Genomic DNA, 22,047 nt, shown 5'->3' with positions numbered 1-22,047 from the left:
CGAGCTCGGGCTCAGCCTGCCACAGGCTGGGGTGCAGCTGAGGCCTGGGCGGAAGGGAGGCTTGGCCAGGCAGTTGGCAGGGGCAGGCTCCCCTCTGGGGGTGGCAGTGTGGTAGGAAATGTAGTGGGAGGAACCTTCCTCCTTCCATTCAATCTGCTTCCACACCTACCCGCCCCCCACTCCATTTAACCCTGAAGTCCATGACTCTCACCCACCAACTCCTCCAGCCAGGGCCCCAAGGCACAGCTCTTCCCTGGGCCGGCAGCCTCACCTGAGGGATCACCCTGGCCTGGGCTCAGACACAGAACAGACAAGGCACCTAGGGGCTCCACTGAGGCAACCAGGACTCGTCACCACCCAGGCTGTCACCTGAATCTTTAAATGAAAGACCTTAGGCAGCATTTTAGCCAAGTGGCAATACCAGGTCTCCTGTCAGCAAGAATTTTATCTTAGTTACTGGAATAATGGACTGTTTAATACACCCCTTGCTGAGTGTACAAGAAACCTTTTAAACCCATTGTAGGTCCATTTCTGCTAAGGAAAAAGAAACCCAAAAAAAAGGAAAAAGAATTGAGTTTTAACTTTAATTTTTATCCAAGTTATACATTAATGTAGTTTGACATATCACAAAGCTCCACAAGGTTTGTTACAATAAAGCAAAGCAGCAGGTTCCTGTCTCCCCCACTGCCTTTTCCCATCTCCGAGGCAACCATTTCCCCCTCTGTTGGGTTTTAGTTTTGATATTTACCACTGTTTCTAAATTATATATTTTTCATCTTTCAATTTAAAAATTTATTTATTTATTCTTGGCTGTGCTGGGTCTTCGTTGTTGCCAGCTTGTTCTCTAGTCGTGACAAGCAGGAGCAACTTGCTCGTTGACATGCATGGGTTTCCCATTGCAGGGGTTCTCTTGTTGTGGAGGATGGGCTCCAGGGGGAGCAGGCTTCAGCAGTTTCAGCTTCCGTTCTCTAGAGCACAGGCTCAGTGGTTCGCGTGCACGGACTTAGTTGTTCCGTGGTTTGTGGGATCTTTCTGGACCAGGGATCAAACTGGCGTCTTCTGCATTGGCAGGCTGACTCTTTACCACCAAGCCACCAGGGAATCCCCATTTTTCAATGTGAAACTACATTTATTGATATTCTGCGGTTGATGGTTGTGTCACAAACCAAAAGAGCCTTGAGGAAGAACAACAGTTAACTCGATCACAAACTTGCGACTTGGGCGGGACTTGAAGGGAGTAGCTTGGGTTTACTCTGGGAACCATTAGCCAGGGTGGCAGCTTCCGGAAACCGAGGCCCCCTAAAACCGAGTTCCTCGGTCGTGTTTATGATGAACCTCCCCACCCCAGTCCTTTATTCCTTTTCTCGTTCTGTCCCCATTCCCCTCAGGATTGCAGAGGATCAAAGGAAATGGGAACTGAAACTGAGCTGGACCCTGTGAAGTCTTTCTGGGTACAAAAGCCCCACTGTGTCCCCCATCTCGTTTGTAGGAGGAAAGTCTCCTAGGCCTTCCTCGAGTTCCAAAGAACAGACTCAAGCAGTTACTAACTAGACAGGCGCGCGGGAATGTGGAAACAGAGGAAGCAGTCAAGCAAGGAAAGTAAGAAGTGCCTAGGGACTTCCCTGGTGGTCCAGTGGTTAAGACGCTGTGCTCTGAATGCAGAGGGCTGGAGTTTGATCCCTAGTCAGGGAAGTAGATCCCGCATGCCTCAACTGATTTTCCCTCATGCCACAATAAGACTTGGTGCAGCCAAATAAATAAAATTTTAAAAACAGAAAAGTAAGATGAGCTTAAACAACAGTCACAGAACACCTAGTTCCTCCTCAAGGTTATACCTAACAACCTGACACAAATCTCTGAGTTGTTCTGAAGGAATGAAGCCTGCCCGCTACCCACCCCTGCCCAGGTGGAGGATGGTGACCACATGCTGACTCCAAACAGTCAGACCCCAGACTGCCTGGAACCAGGAGGTTGATGACTGAGATTCCCAAAACAGCACCTGGACCACCAGCCAATCAGAAGAAGGTCCATGAGCAGATCATGCACCTCAGACCCTCACCCCTGATGTTGCCTTTAAAACCCTCCCCTGAAAGCCATCATGGAGTCTGGGTCTTTTGAGTATGAGTTGCCCTTCCTCCTTGCTTGGCACCTGCAAAAAATTTTGCTTCCGCACAAGCAATGTCAGTAGATTGGCTTTGCTGCTCGCTGGTACAAAGTTGGGTGCTGAAGAATTGACGCTTTTGAACTGTGGCACTGGAGAAGACTGTTGAGTCCTCTGGACTGCAAGGAGATCAAACCAGTCCATCATAAAGGAAATCAGTCTTGAATATCCATTGGAAGGAATGATGCTGAAGCTGAAGTTCCAATACTATGGCCACCTGATGTGAAGAACTGACTCATTTGAAAAGACCCTGATGCCGGGAAAGATTGAAAGCAGGAGAAGGGGACGACAGAGGATGAGATGGTTGGATGGCACCACCGACTCGATGGACATGAGTTTGAGTAAGCTCCGGGAGTTGGTGATGGACAGGGAGGCCTGGCGTGCTGCAGTCCATGGGGTCGGAGAGTCAGACACGACTGAGCGACTGAACTGAACTAACTGAACTGGGGGAGGGGAGCCAAGTTCCCTTTGGTAACATCCTGAGGCTTTAAGAAGATTCCTATCTTGATTGCGAAGGAAAAAAACCTAATGTGAAGCAGCTTCGGGGGAAGGGAATTGACGGGAAGGCTCCTGGTGGTGGGTGAACCACCAGAAGGCAGAGAAGCCCCCCACGTGGCGGTCCTCCAGGTCTCCCGGGGCGGAAACCCGGTGCCTCCGTGGCTCTCGGTCTCCCTTCTCTGAGCCACTTCCCTTCCTCCCACTGCTTCCTTTACAGTGACTTTCTGGAAACACAGGCTTCTGTATCTTGCAGCATACCATCCTGGGGAGAGACTGACCCCTTCCCCCAATTCTAGTTAGGAGACCCCCAGAATGGGCCAGGTGTCCACTCCATTGGAGTCCCATCAGAGATGTCATGGTACAGAATGGTGGCTCCTAGGAACCTGAGAAGGTGGGAGGAATGGGCTAGAAGCTGGGGAGTAGGTCCCACAAAGACATGAGTCCACTGGGGAGACAGCCCCAGAGGCCTCCTTCACTGACCAAGCCCACTCCGGCCTTAAGGGGTGCCTACAAGTGGCCCCGGGCAGCTCCTGGGCATCTCAGCCACACATGCCCCCTCCTCAGTGCTGGTTTTCCTCCCCCGCTGTCTACACCACACTCACCACCTGCCACTCTAGAAACGACTTCCCCTCCCAACCCCACGCTTCCCAAGGACATAGGCACAGGGAGGCTCTCAACGGTTGTTGACAAACGAGTGAAGGACAAAGGTCACATCACATCACAGCCCCGATGAGATCCTCCCCTGACTCTGATGCCCTTTAGCACAGAGTCAAGCTCTCGGGCTGGTATAGGTGGCCCATGGGGACCTACCTGTTCCTACCTCACCAGCGTCTCCTTGCCCGTCCTCTGGGCACCCTCTGACCCTGGTGACCCCTGCCCTTCATGGCTCATATCAGAAAGCTTGGAGTCTCAGCTCCTTCACACATGCAGGCCAGGGGCTGGCACTTTCTTTTTCTGAGCGCCACCCCTTCTCGGCTAGAAACACACACCTCAGCCTCTGAACCTCACTAGAACCTTGTCCTGTGGTGACGTCCTTTGCATCTACACATCCCTGCCCGCAGTGCCCTGAGGTGGGTCCCTGAGGAGACATGTAGGTGCTCTGGGGCAGCTGAAGCAATGACAGGCTTCCTTTTGGACAGTTTTTTTTTTTTTTTTGGCTGTCTTGGGTCTTCACTGCTGCGAGTGCTTTCTCTAGTTGCTGCGAGCAGGGCTACTCTGTGTTGGGAGCACCGTCCACAGAGTGCACGGGCTTCAGGAGCTGCAGCATGTGGGCTTAGGAGTTGTGGCTGGCGGGCCTAGCTGCTCTGTGGCGTGTGGGATCTTCTTGGACCAGGAATCTGTACCTATCCACTGTACCACCAGGAAGTCTCTTTGACAAGCTTTGTGTCTCGTCACCGCCTTTATCCACAGCCCCCTAACCCCAAGCGAGGGGCCACAATGGCCGCTCTCTCACTGAGCCTGGGGGTGTGTCCCCAGCATACGGCACTCGGGTGGTGTCCACGACACCTGCCATCTGAGCAGATGTGGATGAAGGACGTGGCTGCAGTCAGGTGGGAAGAGTACTGGGCCACTTGCTCTGGGCCTTCAGGCCGGGGGTGTGGGGCGGGCAGGTGCCGAATGCTGGGCCTGGCTGGAGACCTGCCCCCTTTCTGGGTGCGGCTCTCCTTCTGTAAATGGGAGGAGGTGCTGGGGCTGCTACAGGTCCCTCGGCTCTGGGCCCATCGGGGCGAGGCCAGCCTCTGCCTCCCTGGCAAGTCCAGGCAGCAAACACCTTCCCTGCTGACCAAGCTGGCTACGCTTCACCGGGGTCCGGGGCTCTGGGGCCTTGAGGAAGGGTGTCCGGCCTGGGGCCATGCTGCCCTGGACCCACCCAGCACGCTGACTCAGCTCTGCCCTGAGGGTGTCCCTCTGAGGAGGCTCTCCTCTGCCCTCGGGTCCCAGGCTCCGTGGGTGGCCCTCGGGGACAGCTGGAGGAGAGGGGGCTGATCCCCCCGGGCAGGGTGTGGGGGGCAGGTGGAGATGTCTCACCCTCAGGCTCTCAGTCAGGCTGCCCGGGCTGCAGAAACCCCTTCACCCATCACCAAACCACCAGACCTCACCTGTTTCCCTTCCAGAGCTTTGGCCTTGGCAGTGGGGGTGTCACAGGATCCCGGCCCCTCTCTGAGGCCATGGGGTGCAGGAAGTGAGGGGTGGGGATGGACACAGGGAGATGGGTGCACTTGCCGTCTGGCATTCTAATTCCATTTCTAATCAGCCAGACTGAGGCCCTGGCGTCCATCTGCCATGCGGCCCGCTCCGTGAATCTTCCTGGACCTGATGGGAGATTCCTGAGGGCGGCCGCCCCGGCTGAGCTGTGAGGGGTGGAGCCAGGCCAGGCCCCACGTCCTGGGTCTAAGGGGCACCCAGCTGCCCCACACACCAGACAGCACTTCACACTTGATTTTATTCCACGACACTGATTTGCTGAAAACTCCTGGTTTCCTGGGCAGGGGCGGGCAGTGGGTAACCGGGCAGAAGGGGGGCTGACCTCCGGGAGGACCGGGTCTAGCTCTGGGCGGCTGAGCACCGGCCAGGCCTCAGCCTTCCGTCCAGCCAGCCCCACCTTCTACCCACTCCAGCTTAAAAACTGCACTGCAGAAATAGAACAGGATGAAAAAATAAAAACAAAACCCTGAGTTGTTAAAAACCAAATTAAAAAAAAAAATCCCTGTTGGTGTCAAAAGGTCCTATTCCTAAAAACCAGCAGGGGCGGGGGGGCAGGGGTGGAGAGGGGTGCGGCCAGGCTGGTGGCTTCAGTCTTGCTCCTCCTTGTGGTCACCACACCCCAGCTGGTCCTGCGGGTCCAGGAGGCCCTCGGTGCCCGGTCTCTTCAGGACAGCACTGTACTTGAGGGCGGTGGCCTCTGCCTGCAGCACCACCTCCACCAGGTTAAAGATGGTGATGACCTGAGGGTGAGGAGGGCCCGGCAGGGTGACTGGGGAGGGCCCAGCCAGGGGCACAGCAGGGGCTGGGGCTGGGGCTTCAGGCAAAGCCCAGCTCTGCCAGTCCACCCGGCTGGGCCCCAGGGGCACTGGCTCTGCCTGTCTCAGCCTCCGCGGGCCCATCAGTAAGCCATGCTTGTTCAAGGACTGAGGAGGCCATGGGGTCCTGGCGAGAAGGGAAGGAGCCCGATGCTGCTGTGTGCGATGCCTAGTGGAGGCCGCTCAGTGCCAGGGAGAAAACTTCACCATCTGGGTCTGGCCTCTGAGGCCCGCTGTAGGTGAAATCTGTCCTCCTGGGTAGGAGGTCTACACAGCGTTCATCAGAGTCTCAAAAGGACCCCAAAGCTGAGGACCCCCTGCTTTAGAGGGGCAGGCGGAGGCCCGGCCTCTCCCCAGATTGGCGATCCCAGGAGGCCAGGCCCACAGGGTGGGGAGGTGGGGAACCTGAGTTCCCACCCAGGGTTGAGGGGAGCTGGGTGCAGGGTGGGGGCAGGGGGACCTAGGAGGGGAGCCCTGAAGAGGACACCCCACGAGGCAGGAGGGGGCTCGCCAAAGAGCTGGGCAGACGGGGACGCAGCGCGGATCTGGGAAGGCGGCCCCACCCTTGCCTTACCTGCTGCACCGGTTCCTGTTCCAAGTCCTCGGGCTCCCAGACTAGTGTCAGCTCCGGCTTCTTGCCCACCTTCTGGAAATGGTGGGACCGCAGGGGCAGCATCTGTGTGTGGGGGGGGCGGGGGCAGTGCACACGCCTGCGCCTCAGGACTCAGGCTCCAGGTACCACCTCTTAACCTCTGACCCTGCAAGGTCCCCCCTGCCCCCAGTGCTTGGAAGCAGTCCCCGCCTTGGCCCACCTCTGACTGACCCGTGATGGAGCTCCCCGCCCTGCCGCCTGGCTCTGGGCTGCTTGACCTTTGATGGGGGAGGACCCCCCAACCCTCGCCTCTTGCCTCTGGCTCGCTTCGGGGAGGCCACCTTCGCCAAGGGGCAGGGGCGGGGAGGGGCTGGGGGCTCCGTGTGTTGCTGGGGCAGGTGGCAGCCCTGTCCATCTCATCAGGGACTGTTCATGTAGGTGGAGGTGGACCGGGCACCTGGGGCTGGAGGGCCGCCACCCCTCCCGGCCTGGGTCTGTTAGCACAGACAGAGGAGGGGCCGGGCTGTGAGCAGAGACAACCGAGACCTGAATCCCATTGTGTCGATGAACTTCAGGACAAGAGTCCAGCGTTTTTCCTGGCTGCATCGTGCAGCTTGTGGGACCTTCGTTCCCTGACTGGGGATCGAACCCTTGCCTTCAGCAATGAAAGTGCAGAGCCCTAACCACCAGACAGCCAGGGGAATTCCCAACAGGAGCCCGACTTGATTCCTGCTGGACTCCATATTGTCTCCCTGCTTTAGTCCATTCTATTCATACTGTGTTTATTCCACAATCCGTGCTGGGCTCTGCACTCCCCAAAGTGCTCTGGGTGTCAGGAAATCACAGCCGGGGTCAGAGGTCCGCTAGAACAGGTTCCTCAGGTGGCCTTGGACTGGCACCAACTACCCTCAGAAAGAACCTCAAACAGAGTGCCCCCAGAGCGGGACAGAGACAAAGGCTGGCCTCTTCCTTCTTTTCAGGAGACACAGCTTCCAGCGTGGCCTCGGGCCATTCTCTCTGATCTTTCCTTTTCCCATGTTCCTTAAAAAAAAATTTCTCCTAAACCTGCCTTCCCTGCAGCCTACACTAGTTTGGGACGGACCTGGTCTCTGGTTGCTCGAGTCCTTGGGAAAGAGGCCCAAGGCCGACCTTTGACCTGGCCCCCTGGCCGCAGGCAGGACCCCTGGGTGTCTCGGCAGGCCCATTCGGTGGGCTTGGTGCCGCCACAGGCGAGTGAGGTCAGTGTCACTACCTCATGTGGACAGGGATGCGGGCTCCTGGCCTAGGCTCCCATCCTGCCTGCTCCCGAGTCTAATAAGGGCTGTCCCTGGGCCGAGACCACAGCAGATGCTGGGAAAACGAAGTAGACCCGCAGCGGGAACAGGGACAGGCAGGTGCGAAGGAAGTGTGCTGAGTGGACACAGCTTGGTGCTCCCTCTGCCCTCCCATCCTAACTCCCCTGGGGCCCAGAGCATCCTGAATCAGCCCAGAGCATCCTGATTCAGCCCAGAGCATCCCGACCCCTCTGGGGCCCAGAGCATCCTCAATCAGCCCAAAGCATCCCGACTCCTCCCTGGGGCCCAGAGCATCCTCAATCAGCCCAGAGCATCCCGACTCCCCAGGAGCCCGGCACTCACGTTACAGTAGATGCGCTTCTGCACCCCATAGCGCAGCACCAGCACGTCGAAGGCTTGGTTCAGGACGCCCATCACCATGGCTTCTGACTCCAGGGGGCCACTCTCCTGCGGGGGTAGGGCTCCAGCCAGGGCTCGGCCAAGGAATGCGGCGTTTCCCTGGGGTCCACCCCAGCTGCTGAAGGGCCCGGACTCCCCGGGGGACTCCTCGTGTAGGCGCCAGGCGGGGTGGTGGGGCGCAGGGAGGGAAAGGGGCGGGAACAGCTGGTGGCCTCACCCTGACCAGAATGGCGAAGAAGAGGCCAGTGCTGAGCTCCTGCACGCGCTTGGATGCCATGCGGCGGTCATTGCAGTGGTCCGCCTGCTTCTGCAGGGCGTCGGGCTCCACGTCTGGAAGCTCCCGGTAGCCTGGACAGAGCGTGGTCTGGGGTTGACGGGCGGGCGCCCTGTGTGCACCAGTCAAGGCGCCGGGAGCGGCAGCACAGTGCCACTGGCCCAGGCGGAGTGAGGCCTGCCTGTGCTGGGCTCGGGAGGGCCAAGAAAGGGGTGTGGCCACGGTCAGGGCCCTGGGGCCCCGAGCATGTGCTCACAGGGAGAGGTTCTGGGCACAGGCTGCCCTGCGGCTCAGGGTGCCCACCCCACCCAGTGAGGCCTCCCCAGGGATGGCACTGTGGTCTCTAGCCGCCAGGCACCCACTCTGGGCATGGCTGGCACCGCCCCCCCCCGGGCTGCCCCCTTACCCAGCGCACTGGCCAGAAGGCGGTGAACCAGGACATCCGCAAAACGGCGGATCGGGGAGGTGAAGTGCGTGTAGAGCGGCACGTTGAGGGCGTAATGGCGGAACTGGGCTGGGTCCCGAAGAGCTCCCGAGCAGAAGTACACGGCCATCTGGGGGGTGGGGGGAGAAATGGGGGGGAACCTCAGAGCTGGGCCGGACCAGGTTGGGGTCCGGTATACTCTGCGAGCCTGGGAGACTCACCAGGAGGGGCGCTGGGGGCATGGGCCCACCTGCCAGGCTGTGGACAGCTGAAGAAAGCTGGGGAGGCCTGCAGAGACCAGGGACTGTTCCATGCGAGGCAGGGGGGTGGGGGTGGGGGTGGAGTGGTGGTGGTTATCCTCGGGGTTGCCATGGGGCTGACTGGAGTCATGGGGGCCCTCACCCATCTCCTGATGAGGCCCAGTGTGGGGCTTACCCAGACCCCTCTGCTGGGGATTGGAAGTGGAGTCACTGCGGTGGGGGGTGGCGGGGGAAGGACGTGTGCTTCTTGCTGCTGCTGCTGCTAAGTCACTTCAGTCGTGTTGGACTCTGTGTGACCCCATAGACGACAGCCCACCAGGCTCCCCCATCCCTGGGATTCTCCAGGCAAGAACACTGGAGTGGGTTGCCATTTCCTTCTCCAATGCATGAAAGTGAAAAGTGAAAGTGAAGTTGCTCAGTCGTGTCCGACTCTTAGAGACCCCATGGACTGCAGCCCACCAGGCTCCTCTGTCCATGGGATTTTCCAGGCAAGAGTACTGGAGTGGGGTGCCATTGCCTTCTCCAGTGCTTCTTGCTAGGAACCCTTAAGATGTTGAAAGGCCTCCTCTCTCAGAGTCCTGGGGGAGCAGCCGTGCAAGCCCTCGGGGAGGTGGGGGGAAGGGCAGGGGGACCACGGGCTGAAGTTAGAGGACTTTGAGGAGGAGCTGGACCCATCCTCCTGCACAGGAGCTCACTGCTGGGTTTTAGGGGCTGTTACTGCCAGGACCCAGGAGGAAGGAACAGTTCTGGTTGCCCCTCCCTAGGACAGGGCTGGGGGTGGCTATGTGGGAAACCATGGCCATGCCGGGCCAGGGGCCAGAAGTGTCCTTCATCAGGACACAAGCCCGATGGCCCCATGTGGCCAGAGTGCGAGGTAGGAGAGAAGGTCCAGGATGCCCCCACCCAGAGCAAAACAGGTGCCTGGCTTGTCCTCTCTGGCCCTGGCCCTGACTTGGGTCATGACTGACCAACCTCCAGCCCTCTGGCCCTGACTCCTGACCTACTGATGGCCACGCCTGCACCCTGGCACCCCTGTGCCCCCAAGGCTTGACCTTTCGTTAGCCAAAGGAGGCAGCAGTTGGTCAGCCTCCCAACCTTGGCCCTTCTTGTCTCTAACAACCTGTCTTGAGACCAAGACACTGAGCGCTGAGGTCAGAAGGGCCTCCTGTAGGGCAGGAGTTAGGACCGAGGCTCGGGGGAGACACTGAGTGTCGCTGGGGAAACAGCAAACAGCCCGGCTCCCACGGTGCAGCTGTGCTGAGAGCCTGGGCCACTGTCCCTGAAGATGCCATGATGCCCGGGAGCCAGTGACCAGGCTTCTCGGCCAGGAACTCAGTCACACCCACGTGTGTTCACTCGCTCCCTCCCTTGCCACTTGCTCACACTCACACCCTCACACTCTCTCACACCCTCCTGTGTGTTGGGACAAACACACAGCCAGCTCCACTTACTCTGTGATCGAAGGCCCCGGAAGCCAGGACGCAGCTGGAGCAGACCTGCTCTGCTGCCCGGCTCTGCTTCCCTTCTGGTCCCCATGGGCCCTGGTTACGTCTGGGGTGAGTCAACGAGGGAGGTGGGAGCCGCCTCCCCCGAGAGCCACGTTTGGCCTTTGTCATCAGCAGTGGCCCAGGTCCCCAGATGAGCTGGGTGAGGAGGACGGAGGGCCCTGGCCCCCTTCCTGGGCAGTGGGGGTGTCTCTGGGCAGGGTGGGATGGATGAGGACCCAGAAATGGGGCAGAGACAGAGGACCAGGCACCCTGGTCTCTCTGGTCCTTCCCTGAGATCAGATCCCAGGCCGAGGCTGGTCTCTGAGGTCACTGCAGGCGAGGCCAGGGTGAGTCTGGTCTTTGTCAGGCTCTGGGTGACTGAGGACGGGACCCCTTCCCTTGGAGCTTCAGGGCTGGGTTCACCTTGGGGGTGAGTGGCTTCCAGAGGCTGGTGGACGAAATGGGGTCCCCACTGGCCTCGTTTGTGGTGTCAAGCCCAGTGGCCAGAGATGCACGCCCTCCCTCTCCATTGGTGGTGGGAGGTGCTTTATGGTGCCCGGTGTGGGGCAGACATTTGTGAGTGCGGGAAGGGTTATGGCTGCTGCTGCTGCTAAGTCGCTTCAGTCGTGTCCAACTCTGTGCGACCCCATAGACGGCAGCCCACCAGGCTCCCCGGTCCCTGGGATTCTCCAGGCAAGAACACTGGAGTGGGTTGCCATTTCCTTCTCCAATGCATGAAAGTGAAGAGTGAAAGTGAAGTCGCTCAGTCGTGTCCAACTCTTAGCGACCCCATGGACTGCAGCCTATCAGGCTTCTCTGCCCATGGGATTTTCCAGGCAAGAGTACTGGAGTGGGTCGCCATTGCCTTCTCCGACCAGACCCAAATGGACCTGATGGCCCCATTCCTGGCAGAGCCAGAGGCCTCAGAAGTCAACTGTGAGCTGCTGAGGTTCTTGTGGACAGACTGGATCTGCCCAGTGACGGAGCCTCTGGACAGCACCCCTAGGCTGCACTGGGCCCACCACTGCTCCTGTTCACACTGGCAGCGCGTGCTGACCAGACAGGGCACTGGGGGCCAGCAGGTAGGGGTCCTTCCTAAATGCTTGGCCCCCCAGGGCCTCCAAGCTCAGCCTTGGAGGGCTGAAACTGGTGGCCAGAAGCCAGCCCACTGTCTACCTCCTGGGTGGCCAGCCTGTCTTCCAGCTGCAGACAGAGCCCCATGCCTGATTCCTCCTCTCGTGATCATCTGGGACAAGGAGACTTCTCTGGCTGGGGTCCCCAAGCCACAGTGGGGGCTGAGGACTCAGGGAGACCAATGCACTTTCCTGTTCCAGGTCCCCATCTGCCCATGAGTTGCTGACCAGGCCGCATTTGAGCCCAAGTTGGTCTGATCTGTGGGGACCAGGCCCTGGAGTCTTGGCGGGGGGATGCCTGGGGTGGCTCCCCTCCTGCTGTCAGGAAACAGAGCCCCAGGGGCTGTGCAGGGGGAGAAGTGAGGCTCAGTTGGCTCCTCTGAGGCCCAGACAAGGGGCCCTTGAGCAGGACAGGCTGGCAAGTCGGAGCCAGAGGTGGCAGGGAGCCCAGGGACCACCTGTTCTGGATGCTTCCCAGGGGGCATCCTCCCCACATTGCCCCTCTCCCCACACCTCCCCTCAGGTTCTCCAAGCCCGGAGAGGTCCTGTGTGCTCCCGGGGCGGGAGGCGGGGTGGACGGAGGACTGGCCTTGCCTTACCTGCATGGGCCGGGAGCACATGTTGGTGAGCACTTCCTTCCGGGCCAGGGAGTACTTGTCATCTCCGAACATTTCGGTCAGACTTTTCTAGAAGAACCACGTGAAATGCAGTCAGGCCTGGGGAGAGAGGCTTGGGGGCCCTGTCCCCTGCTGATCACCTGAGACCTGGCTCTGGGAGGAAAGACCAGCCGAGGGCCCCAGTCCTGCTCAGATGGCCACGGGTGGCCTGCAGGGGTTTGGTGGTGGGGTGGGGGACGGCTAGCAGCCCCCAGCCTGTGTTCCAGGCTGGGCCTGCCTCAAGGGTCCTGGCTCGAGGGAAGTCTTTCCACATCTGGCTGGCTGGCCTGGACAGACTGGCTTCCTGTCTGACCTCAGGCACCCCAGGCCCAGAGCAGATGGGGCCAGTCCCCCTGCTGTGGAATCAGGGCGGAGGCCATGGATTCCTGAGTCATGTGATGCTCAGTTCTCGGGGGGCGGGTATCTGAAAGCCCCCCATAAAAAACAGCCTCTGGTTTCCACCAATCCTGGTGCCCTGAGAGAGCCTGAGCACAGCCCATTCCTGCCCACAGGACCCCTGCCCACAGCTAGGCCTGAGGGCACCCCCTCAGTCTCCTGGGCTCCCCGTCAGGCCCTGCAAGATGAAGGCCTTGTCCCCAGGGCCTTTTGTCTCCCTTGCGGGGGAGACCGGGCTGAAGGGCAAGGGACCCTGGTGGGATGCAGTTGGCTGCTGAACCCTGGCTTCCTGGCCTGCCTCCTGCTTTCCCCAGCAGGGCCTCCCCAGCCCCCATGTTCCCAGCACTCACGTTGAGGGCGCCTGCAGAGCTGAAGTCCATGGGCAGCCCCATCTGGTCACAGAATTCCACCAGGTCATTGAGCATCTTGGTCTGGGGTGGGGGGTGCCGCCGCAGCAGGGCTTGCTCAGGGAAGGCGCGGTGGATCTTGTGGGCCACGGCCATGTTGGCCAAAAGCATGAACTCCTCCACAAGCCTGCAGCGGGGGGTGGGGTGGGAACGTGGGGGGGTCATTCTTTCTCGCTTCTCGGTTGGCTGGCTCTCTTGTATCCTTGTTTTGGCTTAAAGATGCCCTTCTGGCATCCAATATATTTTTATAAATTTATTTTTAATTGGAGAATAATTGCTTTACAATAGTGGTGTTGGTTTCTGCTGTACAACAACATGAACCAGCTGTGAGTATACATATAACCCCCCACCCTCGTGAGCCTCCCTGCCGCCCTCCCCTCCCCCACCTCCCACCTCATCTCTCTAGATCATCCCGGAGCACGCATCCCAGCTTGTTTCCCGCAAGCTGCTTTCTCCCTCATCCCTCTGCTCATGCCCCTCACTGCACTAACCAGTCTGTACTCCTCTCTGCTGATGGGTCAGCTCATGCGCTGCGTCTCCCACCAGATGGGGGTCCGGGGAGGGTGCCTGTCTTATTCCCGGCTGCAGCCCCAGTGCTTGGGACCTCACCCGACCCAGAGAAGGTGATTAGTAAAGATCTCTGATGAATGACAAAGTCTCCCAGAACACTGGGGGCATCTCCTGTGCCTGGGCGGGCCAGGAGAACCCAGGGGGCTCTGCGGGGCTGTGCAGAGGCAGCTGTGCAGACCCAGGGCTCCCTGTTCCCAGGAGCGCTTGGCTCCTTTTCCTCCCTGGCAAGATGAGGGCTTCTGAGGATGAACAGGAGAGTCACAGGTGGCAGAGGAAACTCAGGCATTTGGGGACAAGGCAAACGTAGTGTGTGTGCGTGCGTGCTAAGTTGCTTCAGTCGTGTCTGACTCTTTGCGACGCTATGGACTGTAGCCCACCAGCCTCTTGTGTTCGTGGGATTCTCCAGGCAAGAATACTGGAGTGGGTTGCCATACCCTTCTCCAGGGGATCTTCCCAACCCAGGGATCGAACCCATATCTCTTATGTCTCCTGCATTGACAGGCAGGTTCTTTACCACTAGTGCGACCTGGGACGCCCAAACATACTGTATGGGAGAGCCTGCCCCTCCCCCTCCACGCCAGCGCTGCAGCGGAGACTCGCAGGCCCTTGCCCAGCCTCGGGGAGATCCTCCTCAGTGCAGCCCACGCTGGGCTGCACGTCAAGCCCGTGCTGCTCCCATGGGGGCGGGAGAGGTCGGGGAGGAGCCCCGGGAGGCTGGGCGGCAGTTGGGGGATATGCGTCCCCTTCCTGGAGGTACAGGCAGTGCTTGGGGTGAGCCCATCCCCTCCTTGAGCTCTTAAGTCACAGCAGGTGAGGGGGGAAGAGAGTGTGAGCAGGCAGAGCCCCGCCTTCCTGATGGGCCTCCCTGCTGAGGACTGGCTCTGGTCTAACAAGCTGCCCCCCCACAGCATGTCCGCCCCTCAACAAAGCCCTCCCTCTGAGAAAGAGTGGTGGGATGCCCCAGGCAAACACCACTGGCGCCAGGCCTGGACCTTGGGAGGAGGTCCACCCACGCCTGCACTGCCAGCTCCTCCTCTCTGGGTACCCTGCTGGGCTGCCTCCAGCCCACCACCCACCACAGGACAGAGGTTGGGCAAAGGAGACCACAGGTCTGGTCTCAGAGGCCCTTCTGCCATCTAGGAGGCCTGTGTGTGGAATAAGGAGCTTCTCCTTTCCCTACTGGGTTGCAGCAATAGTCTTTCAAGTGGCCATCCGACCTCCCTATCATCTGTCCTGAGCACATCATTTCCTGCTGAAAACCCTTGAGTTCACACGTGGGAACCTGACCACCAAATCTTGAAGGTTGAGGCCTGCATCCTGGCTCCAGCACGTCCTTGCTGTAGAACCCCAACAAGGCACTGACCGTGTCTGATCCATTTTCTTCAGGGATAATAATAGCACTTATTTCACAGAATGGTTGTGAAACAACAGGAGGAAAATGTGCCTGGTGTGACATCAGCATCAAAGACACGGCAGGTGCTGGGAATTCCCTGGAGGTCCTGTGGCTAGGACCACGCTTCCACTGCCAAGGGCATGGCTCAAGCACTGGTCATTGGGGAACTAAGATCCAGCAGTTGGTGCAGCAAGGCCAAGCCAAAAAACCCAAAAAAAACGCGAGAGGTGCTTCCCTCTTTCTACCTTCCATGCTAAATGGCCTGGGGTCTCCTCGTGGGGTCCTGTGATTTCCATCCCTGTCATCTGACGCCCCCTTTGACCTCTCCACGCTTCTATGAAGGCCACCTCCATCACTCCTGGGCACTTACTGCACGACTAGCCACTGTGACGAGGGTCAGCCTGTCTAGGGGGGCTTCCCTTGTGGCTCAGCTGGTAAAGAATCTGCCTGCAATGTGGGAGACCTGGGTTAGGAAGATTCCCTGGAGAAGGGAATGGCAACCCACTTCAGTATTCTGGCCTGGAGAATTCCATGGACTGTATAGTCCATGGGGGCACAAAGAGTTGGACACGACTGAGCCTGTCTAGGGCCACTTATGTCACAGTCTAGCACCATGTGACACCTCACATTGGTTTTCATATTTAGCTCTGGTCCCCTGAAGAGGAGTCTCAAGTCCTGCTACATATGTCTTATCTGCTTTCTGGTGGCTGAGATGGTAAAGAATCTGCCCGCAATGCAGGAGACCCGGGTTCGATCCCTGGGTCTGGAAGCTCCCCTGGAGAAGGGCGCGGCAACCCACTCCAGTATTTTTGCCTAGAGAATCCCATGGACAGAGGAGCCTGGCGGGCTACAGTCCATGGGCTCGCAAAGTCAGACACCACTGAGTCACTAACACTTTTCTCCCCACACTGCTGTTGGTCAGACCCTGCGGAGTATTATCACCTAAATGTTTCAGACACAGTTCATTCATCTATTCATTGCCCGCTCAGCACACACAATTGTGTGCCAGGTGGATCCAGACATGTCTCCTTATGCAGTCCAAGTGTCGCTGTGGCTGGGGGTGGGTGGGGATGGGGTGGGCACCCGGCCTGCTCCTCAGAGCCCCGTGTCTCCATCCTGCACCTTGGGGCTGACCTGGGATGCATTTCACGGCGCGGCCAGCAGGGGACAGCATGGCCCCATGACAGGGCTGTGTGAGCTCAGCCCAGGACTGGCACGCGGCAGGGCAGGGCTGGGGGCTCCAGCCTGAGCCCCCACCCACACGGCCTCGGGTCAAAGGAACTGAATGTGCAGGGACCCCCCAGTCAGGGGCTGTGCTCGTGCCCCTATTTCCTGCAGGGCCCCTCCCCCAACCCCACCTTAAGAAGGAGACCCCAAAGAGAAGGGACAGGAGGGTGGGGGTGAAGCCCGGAGCCCCAGCAGCGACAACAGCCCTTAGGCCCCGCTTCTCCAGTCACCCCATTACTTGTCTGCCCTGGGCCCTGGTACTGTCCCACGCGTCAGCTGGGGTGGTAAGAGAAAGACAAGTGTGCTGCTGTTTACCTTGAGAAGAGAATCCGGGGACGCCTTGGTCACGGGGGCTGACCTTGGACGAGACCCTTGGTGCCTCTGGGGGCTCCCACCCCTGGGTATCTCCGTGCTTCCCTCAGGGCAGGGGCCAGGGGTTAAGAGGCAGCCTGTGAACCATGTCGTTCCAACATGGTTGGAGAGGCAGAGCATTCCTGCCAGAAAAACATCAATGTCCCCTGGGAGGGATGGGACACAGACCCCTAGTGTCTAGGACAGCTTCAGGGGCCACTTCCCCACAACCTGTCCTTATCACTGCAGGTGGGAGGCGGGGGAGAGAGGAAACGCAAGTGTGTGGACGTGAGAAAGTAGAGCGGGGGCCTGGAGCCCGAGCCGGTAGAGCCCTGGGGGCAGCTGGAGGGTGCAGCACAGATGGGGGGGGGGTCCCCTGTGCAGTCGGGGCAAGGGGAAGGCCAGCGGTCAGCAGTCAGATTCTAGTGAGTTCAGATTCACAGTCAGCAACGGGGCTGGGCACCCGGAATGGGAGGCGGCTGGCCAGTCCTGGGGGCTCTCATCTGGGCCAGTGAAGGGGCCCCTCTCTCAGGGCTTCTCTGGGCCCCTCGTGGGTCAGTTCCTGGACAGGCCTGCAGGGGGAGGCCAGCATCTTCCTCCCACAGGACCCAGGACGTGGCAGGAGCTGCTTAGAACCCACAAACTTCTGGGCAGGAGAGAGCCTTGCTTTGTAAATTGCAGCGCTGCAAACCGAGGCCCAGGGGTCTCTGGGCTCCCAGTCAGTGTGTGTTTCCTTGTCCAAGGCCAGCTCTGGGCTGAGGGCTTTGCTCGGGCAGGAATAGGCTATTAGAAGAAGCTTCCGCCGCTGACCTGTCACCCTTGACTCTGATCTTCTCCCACCTTTGAGAGGCAGAGCTGCAGGCCCAGGCCAGTAGCCAGAGCTCAGATGGGGCTGCAAGATGCCCTGGGTGGTTAGGATGTCCTCTGAGAGCAAACTGCATACACTCGGGTCTGATACCCAAGTCGGGAAGGGAACCAGGCATGCTCCCTGGTCGGGGCCCCTGCCCTGATGGTAACCCTTTCCCCGCCCCAGCCTGACACAGGTGTGAGATCACTCCCCTCTGCAGGGAAGGCGGTGTGTATGTGTGTGTGTGTGTGTGTGCTGGATCTCAGCTTCCGCCTGACAACTGCCCTAAATAGGGCTCAGGAAAGGCCACCAGCTGGGAGCATCTTCCAGACAGCAGGCCACATGGACAGAGCCAGGCACCAGGCCTGGCATCGGCTGAGCATCTATCTGGAGCCCAGTGCCACCAGGGGCCCCGTGACCTGGAGGGCCGGGGCAGGCTCTGCTGTGACAAACACATGGACGGCTCACCGGGGCCGCGCCGGATGCAAGCTCAGCGGCACTCAGTCCGTAACACCCCAGCCACCTGTGCCCTGGGCCTCTGGGTGCCGGAGGGGAAGGCGTCTCATCCCAGGGAGGAGGTGAGCAAGCCTACAGGTGTCACAATCACCTGCTACAGCAGATGGCAGGGAAGGACCACAAGCAACCCACACACGAGGACACGCCCTCCTCACGCAGCAACGACGCCTTGTCTAGCGTAACGTTTGCCGAAGTACGTTACTTAAAGAAAAGGTGTAAACATGTATGAAATACTAAGGTCTAATTTTACGTGATTTTTTTTTTTTTTATTACAGGATATCCTGCATGTGGACAGCCCAAGGCAACAGGAGAAGGGGGAAAGTTAGTGGTATCAGCTCAGGAGCTTGTCTTGAGTCGCAGCTCTGCCACTCACAAGCAGTGTGATTTCAGAAACATTTCTTAACCTCTCTGAATCTCAATGTACTTTCCTGAAAAAATGGGCGTGCACTAACCTGGTCTTAAATATCACATGATTATCATGCATACTACAGCACGACTGGCCTGGGTGCCCCAAACCTAGGATGCAGGCTGAGCAAAGCAAGATCCTAGAGGCGTCCCACCCTGACGCCAGAGCCTCGGTCCACAGCCTTATCTCTTAGCAACTGGCCTCCCTACTTCTGGCCACTCCCAGCTGTTTCTGTCTTCACATCCAGAGAGACGCTTTCCTTCTCGAAGGCAAATCTGGTCACGCCCCTCTCCCACATGAAACCCTTCAGTGGTGACCACTGTCCTGGGACAGTTCCACCTCTTGGTAAAACGAGGTTTCCCCTTGTCTGGTGCCAGCATCACCTCCCCCTCTTTGTCCCCCACCCCTCACACTCCAGCTCATTCTCGGGCCTCTTTCTTGCTTCTGTCCCTTTGCACTGCTGTTCCCTGAGCCTGGAATCTGAGACTTTTCTCCTCGAATCTCTTTTTCTCTGATGTCCCTGCCTCTGGGGAGGCAGCATGAGATGCCCACCTGGCGGCTGTGTGTTTCCGGGGTGCCCAGACCTGTCCCGTCACAGCACTCAGCCCGCACCGTCATCACCCTTTATCACAGGCTGTGTCTCCCCTCTCTACCCCGTGCCGCCTACCCTGAGCCCAGTGTGAGTCCAGCACAGTGTAGATGCTCAATAAGCCTGTGCATGATGAAGGATTCCCAGGAAGGGGCACAGTCAGGAGTCGAGAAGGCCATGCCCCTGCCACAATGCCCCCTTTCTTCATGGGTACACAGCCCTCATGCATCTATTTCTGATTCCCTAACTCAGCATTAAAAAACTAAGACCACAGCATCCAGTCCCATCACTTCATGGCAAAGAGAAAGGTAAAAAGTGGAAACAGTGACAGATTTTATTTTCCTGGGCTCCAAAATCACCACCATGGATGGTGACTGCAGCCATGAAATTAAAGGACACTTGCTCCTTAGAAGGAAAGCTATGACAAACCTAGATAGCATATTAAAAAGCAGAGACAGCACTTTGCTGACAAAGATTTGTATAGTCAAAGCTACGGCTTTTCCAGTAGTCATGTATGGATGTGAGAGCTGGACCATAAAGAAGGCTGAGCACTGAAGAATTTATGTTTTTGAACTGTGGTGCTAGAGAAGACTCGTGAGAGTCTCTTGGACTGCAAGGAGATCAAACTAGTTAATCCTAAAGGAAAAAAACCCATGAATATTCAAAGGAAGGACATACTGAAGCTGAAGCCCCAATACTTTGGCCACCTGATGCAAAGAGCCAACTCACTGGAAAGACCCTGATGCTGGGAAAGAGTGAAGGCAAAAGGAGAAGGGGTCGACAGAGGATGAGATGGTTAGATAGCATTACTGACTCAACAGATATGAATTTGAGCAAACTCTAGAGACAGTGGAGGACAGAGGAGCCTGGTGTGCTCTAGTCCATGGGTTGCAAAAAGTCAGACATGACTTAGCAACTGAACAAAAACAAAGAAAAGAACTCTATTGACATCATTCCCCTACAGCCCTCCCCTGCTCTTTCCCCATCTTCCAAGTCTACAGAGCACCAATCCCCACTTAGAGGAAGCTGGTGGCCTTGCCATTTCAACCAACCAGAGTAAGGTGTCTCCCATCTACAGCCATTCATTTGTTCACTGCCTCACCCTCTAAAACTTCTTTGGAGCTGCCGCTGTGGGTCGGTGCAAGGAGAAAGGGAAGAGACGTCCGTTAAGCACCTGTGACAGTGGACAGGCCACAGACCCATCAAATCCTCCTGCAGCCTGGGAGGTGCTCTCACCCCTTTCTGACGCGTGGCGAAGCTTAAGGTGCAAAAACAAGAGGTGATCAGGCCCAGGTCCCACAGCTCTGTAACCAGCAGCTGGGATTCACCGCCCACCTGTGTGACCTGGAGGCCCTGCTGCCTCTGCTGTCCCGGGCACTGCTCAGGAAGCCTCAGCCTGCCCTCCAGGAGCCCCCAACCTCGCGAGGGTGGGGGTAGGATATGCTGACAAATCCAAGATCAATCTCAAGCAATGGCCAAGAGGTGGGAAACACTTTTCATGAAAAGGATGAAAGAGTCAACTATGGAGGAGAGCAAAGAAAGCATCAGGCGTGTCTGAAAAATAAGGGATGGAGGGAGAAGGGCTAAGAGGTGAGGGCAGAGCCTGGGGAGCCGGACTCCAGGATGGGGGCACACGGGGGAGCTGGGGGAGACGCTGGATGAGGACGATCAGGAAGGAGCACACATGGCCCTGGGGCGCAAGGAGCAGAGGCCCGGGGCAGTCAGGCAGAAGCGGAGGGGCTGAGGCTTGCAGGCAGCAGCAGAGACAGAGGAGGACAGGGCAGGCCCGCGTTCAGAGCTGCATGCAGGTGAGGCCCCGGGAGTGAGCTGGTCACAGGCATAGAGGGCGGAAGGGGCAGGGGCGCAGAGGGGGGCGAGGAGGTCCGAGGGGTGTGAGAGCAGGGAGCAAGGTGCAGGCAGGCAGGTGTCCGCTGTGCAGACCTTATGCCGGGGAGGAAGAGGCAAGAGAGAGCGAGCCCTGGACTTGGCAAGGAGCAGCCTGCGGCCATGGCCGTGAGGCTGGGGACATAGGCTCAGAAAACCAAAGACTGAAGGGTGAGGGAGGTCACGTGCGGACTCCTCTCAGCATGTGTGTGGGTGAGACAGGCAAGAGTTAGTTTGCAGAGATGTTGTGAAGGGCTTGTGTAATTTTTTCCAATTGTTGCTTTAAGCTTCCAAAAGATGGTAGGACCCGGGGGGAGACCCTGTGTGAGGAGTACTGAATAACCTTGGAGCTTCGTCCAAGGCGCTGTCCCTAAAATTGTTTCAAGGCCACTGGGTGCAGGAGAGAAGAGTAGGGTCCATACCCATCTAGGTCAACAGAGAGTGAAGTGACAGTCACTCAGATGTGTCCGACTCTTTGTGATCCCATGGACTGCAGCCCACCAGGCTCCTCTGTCTATGGGATTCTCCAGGCAAGAATACTGGAGTGGGTTGCCCCCTGAAAAGGGACGAGGGACAGGGCACCGGACCCAGGGTGGGGATTGCTGTCTTCTGCACCGTGGAAAAGGCAGCCGTGGTCCAGACTGAGGTCAGAGCGGGGCTGGGCACGCTGGGTGGGCTATTCTGCGCTTCCACAGAACTCCCAAAGACAACGGCCGAGGCTGGCACTGGCAGTGGGGTCTCAGCCTGGGCACTGTGCCGACCTGCAGGCAGGCCCCTGGCCCCCGCACTCCTCTGCACCCATCCGAGGAACCCTGCCTGGCGAGAGTGGCTGGGCCTCCTAGGATGTTCCGTTTCCAGATACATTTTTACCAGGCTAACCAGGTGAGGAACTCAGCCCACCCCTTCCCTACCCAGAACACTCAGAAAGCGGCTTTGGAAATGACTGGGGAGCCAGGCAGCCAGGGCACAGTGGCGTGGCCGCTGCCCAAACCTGAAAGTGCATCCATTTTCAAAGCTCAAGAGCAACTCGGGGCGACGAGCACAGGCTCTACTTTGCTTCTGCCCTGAGCCACCAGGGCCCTTGTCGCAGACACTCTGCGGGAGCCTCATGCAGATGGAAATCGGGCCGCTTACAGAGAGCAGTTTCAATTAGCTCTTGGTGAAAACTGCTAACTTGGAAATTGGATAAAAATTGCTCCCAGCCAGTTTTCAATTCGTTTCTTCTGAAGACTATACATTTTCTCCACTTGGGCACATCCTCT

The 22,047-nt window shown here is 58.3% G+C and overlaps 1 protein-coding gene across 5 annotated transcripts in view; it reads right to left on the bottom strand.

Moving 5' to 3' along the window:
* Positions 1-372: 372 nt before the first annotated feature.
* DIS3L2 (DIS3 like 3'-5' exoribonuclease 2) overlaps positions 373-22,047 on the bottom strand; it is a 392,221-nt gene continuing 370,546 nt past the window's right edge. For all 5 annotated transcript variants that reach the window (XM_055573741.1, XM_055573738.1, XM_055573742.1 and 2 more), the window contains 7 exons: positions 12,946-13,129; positions 12,143-12,229; positions 8,646-8,793; positions 8,183-8,313; positions 7,909-8,013; positions 6,254-6,355; positions 373-5,604 (listed from right to left, as the gene is read on the bottom strand). In XM_055573741.1, coding sequence (XP_055429716.1) covers positions 5,452-5,604; positions 6,254-6,355; positions 7,909-8,013; positions 8,183-8,313; positions 8,646-8,793; positions 12,143-12,229; positions 12,946-13,129 — 910 coding nt within the window. In that variant the 3' untranslated portion in view covers positions 373-5,451. The remainder of the gene's footprint in view (positions 5,605-6,253; positions 6,356-7,908; positions 8,014-8,182; positions 8,314-8,645; positions 8,794-12,142; positions 12,230-12,945; positions 13,130-22,047) is intronic.

The sequence above is a fragment of the Bubalus kerabau genome, chromosome 3 (genome assembly GCF_029407905.1).
Source record: "Bubalus kerabau isolate K-KA32 ecotype Philippines breed swamp buffalo chromosome 3, PCC_UOA_SB_1v2, whole genome shotgun sequence".
Classification (NCBI taxonomy): Eukaryota; Metazoa; Chordata; class Mammalia; order Artiodactyla; family Bovidae; genus Bubalus; species Bubalus kerabau.
The sequence above is the reverse complement of the archived record's forward strand: the minus strand, read 5'-3'. Positions and strand labels throughout refer to the sequence as shown.